This window comes from Gobius niger (genome assembly GCF_951799975.1).
Source record: "Gobius niger genome assembly, chromosome: 13".
NCBI lineage: Eukaryota > Metazoa > Chordata > Actinopteri > Gobiiformes > Gobiidae > Gobius > Gobius niger.
The window spans coordinates 17,480,331-17,494,788 of record NC_136864.1 but is presented as its reverse complement, the minus strand read 5'-3'; the positions used below and the strand labels follow the sequence as shown (position 1 = coordinate 17,494,788).

Below are 14,458 nucleotides of genomic sequence, written 5' to 3'. Positions count from 1 at the left end.
TTTTAAGTCTTACCACGTTTCACGCTCGTGTGCAGCTTTGAGCGGTGACAAAATGAATCACTTTTCTTTTCAATCGCTCAAAAATGTGTGTTAAGACAATGCAACAAGGTCTGTATTTTGCGGTTTCCAACATAATCTGAGGCGGCAAAAATAAATTTACTCTACAACATTAACAAGTCAGACACCTCAGCTTTAACAAGAGAGGTTGAGTATTGGGCTGTTAAGTTGCTGGATGTTTCATGATAAATATTCAGTATCTTCTTGGCATGCCTCCAAATGTCTGACTGAACTGCTCATTTTCTATAAAAAAATTGTCTCTATATACTGTAAAACATTGAATCTTAAATAACAGCAGTTTGTCACTCTACACTTACCGAATAAGATCTAGCAGGGCATCGGCAGAGCTGGTCATGGGCTTATTTCTGTCTTCAGAATCTTCCTTCTGGGCCGCTCCTCCCGGATGAATGATGTACACCATGACAATACCCACCACCACAGCCACAAAAGTGGTCCAGAGGTAGTAGGAGATGGTCATAATTCCCAAGCGGCTAGAGCACTTGGCGTCCAAAGCAGCAAGGCCTGACATCAAACTGCAGAAAAACAGGAAAAGCTGTGTGATGAATAATGAACCAGTGCATCAAACTGATTTCTAAATAAGTCCAACTTTAATACAATGCAACTCAACATATCAACAATGTGCTATAGTGAACCAATGTACTGATACCTCTCCCGTGTATGACATTTGAAACACTTTACTCATAAGCAATAAACCAGTCCCATGCATGTTGTAGTTGTTACATATTGTTACAAGAGTCTCTCAAACCCAACAGACCAGGTGAAACCTAACAACGAATGAAGCAATTTACAGATCATTAATGGTGATGTAATGCACTGCAACCAACCGCTGAAAGAGGCCCACAGAGGGCTATGCACGACAATGTACACAAGTAAAAGCTTTGAATGAGGCTCTCAGCTACTACTGAGACAGAGCCACATTTACATTTATATTACCAGCTTTGTAACATGTTTCCCATGGACACATCCAAAAGAAAAGAAAAACCCCGGAGCACACGCTGGTGCTGCAGGCTGCTGTGCAAGGCTGATTATAAAATTCACACAATTGTTTAAAATCCTTTAAGAGTAATAACTAACCTTGAGTTTTTTTTAAACCAGAGTTCTTTCCCTTTCCCTCTGTGAGCTACTTTGACAAAATGCAAATGGGATTGAACTAACTAGTGCTTTGGGCAGCTGTGGTTGTTGTATTTGTGCTCTAGAAATAAACTTCACCTTTGATGACAGTGCCAACACTGACATTTTTTCTTAATCTGCTTATTTTATCTTTTATTGTCTTTGTTGGAGCCATTTCAGCCATGTTTGTTCCTCCTGCCACTGCGTGGCGATGTGTGTGCGCTTATGTAATTGCCTGCCCTATATAAGGGGGGAGGCGGGGGCACTCAGGTGTGGCAGTGTGGAGGCAAACCTCTTTTGACCGTGTCGACGTATCTACGACTGGAATCTGTGTATTGTGGATGGCATTGAGGTACGCCAATAAAACCTTGGAACACAGAATACTTCTTGTTATTTGTGGAGGAAGACACGCGTCCGAGACGCCTAAACACTGCAACCAGAGCGGATGTTTGCACAGGGCAAAGTTGGTCGCAACAGTCTTTTTGCTCCCTAAACCTCTATTTACTATTTAATTATCTGCACATTTCCTGTCTATTTTGCACACCCTGAGTGTTTTTTCTTGAGAGCTGAATGTAACAAGTGAATTTCTTCTTTGTGAGATTAATGGGGGCCTCTCAGCAGATGCCCAGTTCGCCCCCTTCATCGTTACGGCCCTGCCAAAAGGTACAATCAAACAAAGCATTCAGTCACATGCAGGTCCGGAACATGTTTAAAACATCCGCCACACTGAAGACAATGTTTAAGTTTGACTTGTGTTTTATGATCAATTCATCATGTATTGCTTTGTATTAGTCCATCAAAATTTCAGATTTAAATTGACCCTGATATCACTTAACAAAACATGCCATGCATGACAGTCATTCTAATATTTCTAGTATTTAATTTTTTTTACCCACGAAAGCAAGTACCACATGATTTTGAATATCTGAAAATACGATTTCCTGCATTCTGGAGTAGTTTTAATAAATGTTTGATAGTTAAATATGATTATTCCATTCAATAGTTATCAGTCACACCATATAAAGAAAGATACACTAAAACAGCATCGTAAACTAGAAAAAGGCAATAAAACGGTATGCAAACTTGTGCAATATGCATCATGATAACACACACTGGACAATAGTTTTAGCCAGACTCAACAGAGAACATGTCTTTGCTCATAGAACCTTCTCTGTTTAGCTCAGAGAACAGTATAAGCCTATGGCCACAAAGACAGTGCCAATTAAACGGCCACAAATAAGTGACTATATAAAAGCAGAGTTGTCCGTCTATACAATAACCTGAGCGCATAGCACACAACAGTAACATGTTTTACTGTTTCAGAAATGTAGCTGAGCTACACTACTTTTGAGTTACTTTTGGCAAAATATAAACTGAAAATAGTAATAAAGCCACTGAGCAAAAGTGCAGTCAGAGATTCTCTGATGTTGTGTTTTGATGACATTAGCTACAGACTGCAGATCTTGTACACCAACTTGATTTGGTGCTGCATTTTATTTGGGGGGAGTTTGTCATTTTTTGGTTCATACATTTAAATGCACTTGTAACTCAAGTTACTTCAAATGTAATGGCTAATATATTCCAAAATATATATGTATTTTTTGGAAGTATTATATTCCTTAGTTACTGAGAAAAGCATAAATATAAAATATATAAATATATTTGTGTTACTTTTGTAATATGTTGCCCCCAACACTGGAAGCCAGCAACAACAAACCAAACTCTTGCTGATAAAACTTCAAAAGTCATGTAAAAAAAAAAAGGTGGCAATTGTTGGCATATTCGAAGTAATTTAACCAAATATGTGCTGCTAAAACATATTTTCATTCAATCTCATTTTGACTATTGCTTGACTACCTGGTCTCTTGCTTGGCCCACAACACTTAAAATCATAGAAAGTCTCTTTAAAAAGTCATTAAAAACACTACTATCATGTTCTAAAAAATTTTTTAAACGATTGGATTTTCAAAACATGATCAGTTTGAAAATGGCCTGTCTGATATCCACAAGGTTCTACACTCCCTCGCTCCTCCATCACATCCATAATTCACAGAGGACCACACGAGCCTCTACCAGAGGAGACTTGATAATCCCCCACAGGCCTCACCTTCAGTGAGAATAGTCTTCCTCTAACACTGAAAGAATTAGTGGGTATGTAAATGTCTTTATTCTGTAATGTGTACATTAAGATAAGTGTACATGGATGACTTTTTGTGAAGCTGAATGAATTTGTATGTCTAATGTGATTATTGTAAATAGGACTTTTGATAATTTTTATTAATACATTTACATAAATTTACATTTATTATCATAGCCTGCGCCAGGCACAGAAACGGCACTCCTGAGAACAGAAGTGGCCATACTGCCTTTGCTCTGCCAGATCCTGTCACATCTTGGAAGCTTAGCAGGGAAGGGCCTGGTTGGTACTTGGATGGGAGACCTTTTGGGAACACCAGGAGGCCTGGGTGAATGTGGTGTGTGGGTGAGTGGTTGGTGGTGGTCGGAGGGGCCGATGGCAAAGACTGGTTGCCTCGCTTCCAGTTTACTCCAGGGTAGCTGTGGCTACAACAGTAGCTTACCACCACTAAGAGTGAGTCAATAATGACACGACAGTTAGCGCTTTGAGAAACTTGGTAGTACAGGCTTGTAAAGCGCAATACATGTGTAAGGCATTATTATTATTAGTGCGTGGGTCACGCTCTTGGTGCGAGACGAGTTCATGAGATAAATAGCCTCGTATTCACCTTATTCCGCCCCACCCACTTTTGCCTCTTTTTTCTCGGCACTTCCGTTGTCCTGAGACTTCCGGTCGAGGGCGAAGCCCGTTCATTTAAACTGAGGATGAGGGAAAATGTTCGCCGCTCAAATCTGATGTTTGGTAGATTGATATGTGTAAAATGTCCAATGTTCATTTGCACCAACTAGTCAACACTGCACCGTTTCTCTGCACGGCCTAAAAACGGCTTTGCTTTTGTGTAGTAACTGATTTTATCTGGACTTCTCCAGTCCTGATAGGAGAAAAGTGGAGGGCACAATTCATAGCGCCGGCGCCCACGCAAACATCCGGAATAAGGTGAATGTGTGAAGTGGCTGCTTTGCAAAGTGCCCCTTTCCAAGAAGACAGATTTGATTCTGCTCATTTTGATTCTGTGGATTCTTTCGGTTGCCGCTGGCCGGCCTCAATGACCGGACCCGGACTTCGCGGTACAATGAAGTCCGGGTTCACACATTAAAGTCTGGGTTTAATGTGAGCCTGGAATGGGGATAGTATACGTCATACATACCCGGATTGCCATCTTCATCAATTTCCAAGTCTACCCTATGTTTTATATCTTCTTTCAGTTTTTTTCTGTGATGTTTGGCACCCTTTACTTATAGCCTATATGTTTTGACATAACATTTAAACTCCAAGATTTGAAGTGCAGTACTGTGGTATTTGCAGTTAAAGCTACCTCAATGTCCTTCTGCTGCATCCTTCACATTAAAAAAGTCACGGCTAACGTCAGCGTGCTTCTAGCTAGCAAAGACGAGACTTGCTAGCAGTACCCATGTCAGGTATGTTACTGTAGTAAATCGAGAGAATTTGTTGCTTGTCAATATTCATGTAACAATATAGTATTATAGTAAGAGAGTTCAGTTGCCCTCAAATTTACTTTTTGTGTTTTATTTTTTGCATAACCTAATGACCTTCTTTAGCAAATGTAATAAATATTTGTCGAATTTTTTGAGTAGTCTAAAAAATTGAATACCAATTTGATTTGATCACTTTTATAACACTGTAAGTAAACTGCCTTTGATCGTCACCCATGAAAGGTAGAGCAGAATTATTCAACCCGCCATTATTCAAAAAAAAAAAAAAAAAGGTCCTTTTCAGGTCCTTTGTCCACCTTCGTCTTCAATAATGACTTGGAAAGAGTCATTAGCTTAGCTGTAGCTATTTGTGAACATAAATCAAGGGAATAAAAATGGATTTGATAAAACCTGTGTGACATTGTATGTAGATGTTCCAGCCTTACGAGACCATGATAACCCTGTATTTTTGATACAGAGGGACACACAGCAATGAGTCTGGTTTCCAGGCAATATATGTTCTGCTTATTGGATTATCTTATCCCAAAACCTCTATTCCAATTCTTTTTATTATGTCATCTCATTTGGTCAGATATCAGAGTATACCATAAACTGGGTAAAAGGTGAAGTCATGCCTCTGACGGACAAATTACATCAAGAATTTCTGGACTCTGTGCCTTTCAGTGTATTAAGCAATCATTTCAATTACCAGTATTCAAAATTGACAAAAGAGCCCCAAACATCACTGTAAATTTAGAAAGTACTGCCCTGACGAAGGCCTATACGGCTGAAACGCGTAGGCAATGTTTCAATCTAATGGCCATGCTGCAATAATTCTTTGAGTGCCTCAGTTTTGTATCTTTTTAAAGTCAATTGCTGATCCCTACACTGAAGAGCACCAAAGTTAGATTTTTGAAAAAAACAAGGATATCCAAGCAGCGCTCCTGCATGTTTTAGTTTGCTATCACTGTAAATTTGTCCGAATTTTTTAAAACAACAACTGTCTACCTCCCTGCTACCTCCCATTCCCAGTGTGAAATGTTCTCCAGTGCGATAAAAATTCCATGCTCTTCTGATCTGACAACCTGGGCCTATACATGACTGATATGTGGTTGGACTTGGAAATCTACTAATCCTACAACCTTTGAACGTTGGCTCAAAGAAAGGATCTGCTATACAATTGGAACACATTTATATGGAGAAGGAGCATGCTTGCTGGCTCTGCGCCAGATTCTTATCAGAATAGATGTATTGTCATTGTCACTATGAATCTATTAAAGGCATTCCATTCCAACTGCATGAATGGATTAACAAATGCACAGGCATTAAGTATTAGCAGCAGATATGAGTGTGGACACACACATAGAGCAATAGAGCAGTGCAAATGGCTAGACCAGGTTATTATGTGTTCATGAGTTGGATATAGAGTGATTGAATGTTCTTTTAGTGTTCGTGACTCTGAAGTTGTTCTTGTGGCCGGAGGTACTGGTCTGGATGGACCGTAGCCTCCTGCCTGAGGGGAGAAGATTGAATAGTGTGTTTCCAGGATGTGATCCGACCTGCACGCCTCCGGGTCCTGGAGATGTACAGGTCCTCGAGAGATGCTAGCCTACAGCTGATCACCATCTCAACAGCACACACAACGCGCTGCAGTCGATCTGGACATAAATTTGAAAACGCTGATCTTGTCATTTACTTTTTTTTTTTTTCTTCCTTTCCCCCTTCTCTTGTTTTTAATTTTTATTTCTATTTCTTTCTGTTGCAAAACATGACATTTGATAAATCCAATAAAAAAAAAATAAAAAAATAAAAATCCAAATCCAATCAATCAATTCTGATAAGAATCTGGCGCTGAGCCAGCAAGCATGCTCCTTCTCCATATAAATGTGTTCCAATTGTATAGCAGATCCTTTCTTTGAGCCAACGTTCAAAAGTTGTAGGATTAGTAGATTTCCAAGTCCAACCACATATCAGTCATGTATAGGCCCAGGTTGAAATTACTTTTTAAATAGTAATTTCAAACTTTTGCATATTTTCTGAACTCTCAGATGTCAATGAATGTCCTGCACAATATTCTGAACAGTCTAACAGTTTAACACTGAGTAGGTGCAGCTGATAATTATTTTGTGGTAACTATAATAACCGTCAATATGCTGCATTTTCGACTGTAATGGCTTAATCTATTCACATGCAACGAAAATAAACTCACAAAGTTCAACAAAGGTCAAATTACTGTCTCATGTAGGGGTCTGAAATTGGTGACATAATGATGTGGCTGATGTTGGTCAGATGAATGTGGCAAGTTGGTGAATCCAGTCACTTCTGGTTGAATTTAAAGTTTCCCTAGTTTATTTTACAACATGGAGCATGTTCCACTGCTCTTTTGTCGCCTTTTCATGCTGTTTTTGCTCATGTTAGTTTGAGTAGACAAGGTAAGCTAGTACATGGTCATGGTAATAGTGAATTTATAACTTTCCATTTCGAACAATATACTGTTTGTGAAGTCAATCTCCATGTTCAGTGTTCAACTAAGTTACAACTAACAAGGGGAGCAACCTCAAGAAAAGAATATCATAACATGAGGAACTGGAGGAAGCATTACAAACATTAATCTTTGGAGATATGGCGATCTGTTATCTGTCCATGGACTGCATTGTGAGAGCAAAAGCTTAGTTGCAATTCGGAAGCAAATCAAAAACTGCTGTTTCCGTGAAGATCAAAATGAAAAGAAAGTGAATATCTTTCAAGTCATCAGGGAGATGCCTATTCCTTATACGTCCCAAAGCAATACTTTTTAAGCATAATCTCTAAACACTCTGATAGCTTTTATTTTGGCAATAAACTACAGAACTGTTAAACAATCTCTGATATGTGCACTGCAAATGAAATGTGCCCAGCTTATTCATCCACCAATGTTACTGTCCAACTCTTTGCTGGTTTGTGCTTGTGAGTGTGTACATAGTTTGCTAACCGTTTTCTTTTGTATCTACCCAGGCTTGGAAAGAACTTGGTCATGTGGATGACTACAACCTTGACTCTGAAGCAATTTTCTTTATCCCATTCTACACCATTCCTGGTCTATAACATGTAGGGCTTTGACTTAAATGTGGGCTCAATTAACGTGCCACGTGGGTATTCAGCAGTATTCAGGTAGGTCACAGCAAAAGTGCCTCAGCATATTCTGTACCTATAGAGCTGTAATTCACAAACTGTGGTCCGCGGACATCCACCAGCAATACAGTCACTTTACAGACCACCTAACAAATTGAAACTGAAAGAGCAGAAAGCAATGAGTGTATTATTTGTGCCAAATACTCCAGCCATACCATAAAAATTTCCGCCTTAGCCAGGTCAACAAAAAAAATTTTTTTTTCATCATAGTCCGCACTTACATATTACTAAAATCACCAAGGTGATACAAAGAATACAAAGGCTGCCAAACCATCTCCACAATTTGGACAAATTGTACATTTAGTGCATGTTTCATAAACCTGATCGAACCTGATGTAGCTGGACTATCCTCAGTATGGCCCACTTGCTCAGCATGTGAATGTCTACTACGCAAGGCTTTACACAGCAGATATGATGTAGGCTCAAGTCACTTGATGGTTGTAACTTTTTTTAATATTTATTTTTCCAATGACGTGAAATGAGCAAATTTAGTCATGGGACCGTCATTCCGTCTCATCCTAGTTGCTGTTAGCTGTTGTTTTCTTCGTGTTTAATCGGATTAAAATTTATTAAACTTTGTGTTTCTCTCCCTCCTTCATTTGTTTGTGTCAAAGGCACACTGATTATATATTATATATTATATTATATTAGAACACTTTTCTTTTGCCCTGCAGTCGGCGCCCCGGTTCATTGGCACAAGCTTGTGTGACATCACTCGTCAATGTGCGTTTAGATAGTTTTCTTTTGACCAACTGACTGAAGGAGAGCTCATCCTTTTTCTGTAGTCAAAGGTAGGGCTGAACAATTTATCGCATTTGCAATGCTATTGCGATATTACATAACCGTGATTACCAAATCGCAGAGGCACGCGACTTTGGCCCATGCAGCTGATGGCCACAGCCCACAGAAGTGAATGTAGTGGCGAGATGCGGTGGCAGCGTCCACTCCATCCTGTGCTTTTGTTTACTTCTCAGTCTAGGTAAGGTGTGCGGTAGCTGGCACATTTGTTGTGGGTTTTATATTTAAAACTCAATAATTTTGACAAAAAATTAACAATTTGTAGATCGGAACAGAACTGGCCAGCAAAAATAAATAAATAAATAAAATGTGATTGTAATGTAATATCTCAAATGAGCAAACCATCAACGTCAGGCCCTGAGTAAACAGCGTGGAAGCTACTCAAGCACAATTAAGTCAATGCTTCTCAATCTGTTCTACCCAATATCATTATCATCATTAACCACCCAACAATAAAAAGTGATAAAAAAACGGTAAATGCAGAATTGTAGTGCTCGTTTGAGAAGCAGTGGCTGCGTTTATTGGTGTGTGTGTGTGCGTGTGCATGTGCGTGTGCGTGTGCGTGTGCGTGTGCGTGTGCGTGTGCGTGTGCGTGCGTGCGTGTGTGTGTGTATATATGTGTGCGTGCGTGTGTGTGTGTGTGTGTGTGTGTGTGTGTGTGTGTGAATGGGTGGTTCCCTGCTGTAAAGCGTTTTGAGTGCCTAATGTAGGTGGAAAAAAGCTTTGTAAGTTGAGACTGTTTACTGTGTACCAAGCATTTTTATATACAGTATAAATGGCCAGGTGGACTATTTAGAATTGTATTTCATATTATTATAAAGGACTTAAAAGTAAGTTATACTTTATTAGGTCAGTTGTAAATATTTCATTGTCTCTGTTTAGGCTACAGTTTAGTCATATGTAAACAAAAGTTATTATCGGTAAATTAAGCAATGTGTCTGCACGTAGCCATAGCCAATTGCATCAATTGTATCAGATGACGTATGACGTACCCGCTGTAAACTTTCTAGCTTAACTATTTAGATCACGGTCTAAAGCTTGTTTGAAAGAGGGCGTTGTGTCTGCTGCTGTCATGTTAGATCTGTAAATAAACTTTTTTTGTATCCGTAAACAACAAGTATGTCGAATAGTGCGTCATCATCTTCACATGGATTAAGATTTTGGCCATGGTCCCCAGGCTGCTGTGAAGTTCGAAATGATTGGAGCACACACAGCAGCATGGGTATTCCCAGGAAAAAGACGATTATTGTGAACTTTTGGAGAGTGCATGCTCCTCTCCTCTGGTCATCAACAGTCCTGCTGTGTAGTCTCGGGTGACCTTGTGTGTGCCCAACACAGAGAACCTACCCTGGTTCACAAACAGAACATCACTGGCCAAGAAAGGTCATCAGAGCCTCTATTTTCTTCACAAACTGAGTGTTCACTGTGGTGCCTGCATTACACCCTGCTAATGGATTCTCCAGTGCACAGTGAGAGCAGCTGAGAAGGTCACAATGCTCCTCTCCTTAGCTTAATGTCTAAGTTTTCTTTCTTTAAAAAAAAATCCTATTTCATTTTTAATTTACGTTAGAGTGTTGACAGGAAGCTGTCTTTACTCTGTACTGGCCAACAGGAACTTAAACATTCCCTACAAAAACGTATCACAAAACCATGAATTGTTCCAACCCTCTGAGCTATCGCCGGCCCAAAAGTATTAAACGTGTGCTCAATATAATGATGACTGACATGGTTTTCTTTGTATTGTAAAACAATATATACATTGGCACTTCATGAATGATAAGATTGATTTCAGTATAGCATGTGATGATGTTTGCAGTTTGATTTCAGAATATGACCCCATTGTACTTACTGAGCAGGAAGTGGCTGCTAGTTTAGCTTGCATCAAACCAGGTAAAGCCCCGGGCCTGATGGCCTCACAGGGACTCTTGAAAGGCTGTGTCCATCAGTTGAAGAGGGTTTCTTTCTACACTGCTTTTTAATCTTCTTCTCCAAACACACACATGCCCTGTCATGGAAGCTCTCACAGCATTCATTTATTTGTTTATTTGGTCGGGGCAGTGCATTTTAATGATGGGTCTCATGCATGTAAACACGCCACACCGGATTGTAGCCTTGGGCTAATTTGTATCTGTCGTCCGCCATCGGTACTGTCAAACACACGCTCATTCATCCTGGCCTATTGTACATGTTTTTAGTAAAATCTTGTGCCCATCTGTAAAAAACCTGGAGCATCGGAATTGAATGATTTTTGCACTCACTTCCATCTTGTGTAAAGCCATGGAGAGAACTGTAAGTAAACACATGTCCACAGTATCAAACTGTTTGGACAACTTACAGTTATAAAAGTCAGAGAAGCAGAGGATGCAGCTATTCAACACCTCAGCCAAACATCTCCAGGCCTCTGATCACTAGTCCAGAATTCTCTTTGTGGATTTTACGTCAGCCTTCAGTTCTATGCAGGTGCATATTTTACTGCGCAGACTTATGGACCTTGGTGTTAATGGAGGCATAATCAAGTTGGTCAGAGACTTACTGTGAATGGGGCTGAATAGGTAATCATCTAGCTCTAATTATTAAATCTATGGAGCCAGGCTATTTTGAAACGGTGTGTAAGAGCCTTGTGGAGAGTATCCTCACTGTCAACATGCTGATGTGGTATGGAAACCTTAGCATGAAGAATAAGAACAAACTCCAAAGGATCGTGAACATAAGCTCAAAGATCATTGGGAAGCCACAGGGATCTTTGGGTAGTCTATATGAGGAGCACTTGGAACAGAAGGCAGTGCGCATCAAATTACTCTTCCCATCCGCTAAACAATGAGTTTGAACTACTGCCATCGAGACCTTTTTTCTGTAAATATGAAAGTGTTCATTCCTTGGCTTTAATTCATCAAACTAAAGAACTGTAATTTGATAGCACTTGTGCTTTGTCTCTGTAAAATGGTTGAAACTAGGACTGGTTTTCAAAAATGATTAAATGTAATTATTATTATTAACTTATTATATTTTATTACTATGTTGTTGGCACATGCCTGCTGAAATTAGATGAATTGCAGGTTTGTATTTAAATAGTTGAACAGTACTGTATATATACCAAATCTGTGCTATGCAAACATTTTCTGGTGCACTCATAAGCGATGATGATATAAAACACCATCCCTTGACATGAGAAATGAATAGATTAAAAAATGTAGTCTTTACAAATTATTTTAGAGTCTTTGAAAAAGAAAATGATACAGTGAAATTCTGTGAAACGTGGTTCTGACAATACTATTTATCAAAGTTTTTTTTCCTTTATTTGAGTGAACCTATGTTTGAAACCGACAGCCACATCACCTACATCCAAACCTTATGAAAAAGTCCAAGGACATCAATTTGCACTTAAGTGCTTGTGTGTTGTTCATTCTGCAGCCAGATAAAAATAGTGCATATTGGCCAAATGAACGGTCCACTCTGTTCTCATGGAAGAGAAACTGCACTATGACATAAATAAACCAGAGCATTAATAATTAAAGTGAAATGTTGAAAATTATCATTTGGTTCCAATTCTATACCTCGAAGCCTTGCAGAAAAATGCACTAACACCTCTGCCATATTTCAGATACAGATGCGTTGATCAGCTCTGACCGCTGTTTGATCTGCCATATGTTTGCGCATGTAGCACATGTCATTTAACAGCGTCACCTTTGACCTTGAGATCTCTTTGCAATGAACAAGATCCCGTGGCTTTGAGTTTAATTAAAAAATGTGCCGGAATATGTCTGCAAACTGAATCACTAAAACAAAAGTAAAAAATAAGATAAAAATACAAGGGGCAGAGAGAAGAAGAGCAGGTCATTGATTGTGCATGACGGCGACACAAGATAATCTGGTTTCCGCTTTGGACGGTGGCACAGATGGCTAAGAATGGAGGATATCAACTGCCCAGCGGGCTATAGGCAGATACTGTATACCACATCCCCATGATAAGCCCTTCTGTACCACATCGCAGCAGCAGGTCCAAACAGCCGGCTATATGCACTTGAATAAATAAATGGGAAATATAAATGCCAAATGTCAACAACATCAACCTGACACTGATTCTCACAACAGTACAGAGTTCAGCTTTGAAGTTCGATAAAAATATAAAACTGACTTTTTATTCTGGCAAGTGTAGCAATTAAGATGAGATTATCTTTAACATTGAATTTCAGTTCACAGTGCACATTTTAAACATGTCCAGGAGCATAAACATTTCAGAGGACTAGAACGAAATATTTCAGAATAGGTTAGATCTGAGTTTGCATGGACACATGTTAATCGCACTTCAAAGTTCAACGTTTTTGTATTTGCTAACTGCGACTATTCAGATTGATTGAGATGGACTGATTGTGCAACCTACAGTACTGAGCACGAGTTGAAGTTTGGTGTGAAAAGACTCGTGCTGTTGCAGTAGAGATCACTTTCTCAGCTCACCAGGAGAACATTTTTTTTCACCATTGAACAGGGTTTTCGTGATGTGAGTGTGTGTGTGCGTGCCTTTTCCCCTTGTGCCTGCTGTCCCACAATGTGACTGGAGCGTACAGTATAGTGGAGGATTAGGAAGGTTTGACTCAGTAGTTAGGAGCATTGGATCAGTGAGGGAATCAAACTACTAACCCATTAGTTTGGGATCAGCTAAGTACAACTGTTGCCCCACAAACTAAAAGATAGATTAGTCCTTGGCTTTCATTCCACGGAATAATGGTTGCTCATTATAAAGATAATTTACAGCTTAACTAAAACATGTGAGACTTTTGCATTGTTGAATTGAGTGTGAGTACACAAAATGCTCCAGGCAATATTTGAACGAGTTTCTAATTTTACTCAAGGCATATACCAAATGGCTTTGCCATTTTCTGATTCCACGTTACTGAATTCAGCAGCTTATAGCCCAGAACCCACCTGCTTCATTTGAGATTGCATAATTAACATCACTTTGCAGCATGAGCCACGACCTTTGGCTGAAACTTGAGGCAAAATCTCCTGCTTTACTGAAATAACCCTAAAAGCTGCTATCGCCTACTAAATATACAACTATGAAAAGATATGAGCATACATGGGCTGGGCAGCAACAGAATGAGAGGCAGACAGAGGGAACCAAGGATTAACTTCTCATCCAGACTTTGCCGTTGCATAGATTGTAAGTAGCTTATTGCACAAAGCAGCCAGCATGTAACCGGGCGCTTTTGCATGATTTGTTTGGGGAGTTTTTTGGTTTTGTTGTACTTCTCTGACCTCAAACTGGCAACTAAGAGCTTTGTACTCAAAATAGACCAAAGTAGGGAAATGCAGTGACAGCTTGCATGTTTTCCCTAAATTCCCTCTCTCACAACATCTGCAGTCACTCTAAATATCAGTTTTTAACCACACTATAAGTGTGCCGCAATCAGGTACAGTCTGATAAAAATACTGAAACATAGACGTGGCATCTCTGGGAGTGACAAAAGATACATTATTCTCAGTGATTTGTCTATTAACATATCCAACACAGTTAAATGTTTTATTCATGCAGGTCTTCACACCTGAAATTCTGCAGAGGTTGTTTGCACATGAACATGGCACCACATCAGAGCAGCGTAGGTAGAATATACTGCATTATTTAAAACACAAACCCATAGTAGTATTAACATAGACTGTTTTCTTTGTTTGGATAACAAATGCTAAAAAAACAACAGTTGACTCAGTGAGGTCTTAGGTTACAGCTTGTGCA

The 14,458-nt window shown here is 39.4% G+C and overlaps 1 protein-coding gene across 2 annotated transcripts in view; it reads right to left on the bottom strand.

Annotated features, from left to right (window-relative positions):
* Nucleotides 1–14,458, bottom strand: part of slc1a7a (solute carrier family 1 member 7a) — a gene marked incomplete at both ends in the record, with an annotated part of 37,409 nt that overhangs the window by 16,721 nt on the left and 6,230 nt on the right. For both annotated transcript variants that reach the window (XM_079569956.1, XM_079569957.1), the window contains one exon: nucleotides 375–590. In XM_079569956.1, coding sequence (XP_079426082.1) covers nucleotides 375–590 — 216 coding nt within the window. The remainder of the gene's footprint in view (nucleotides 1–374; nucleotides 591–14,458) is intronic.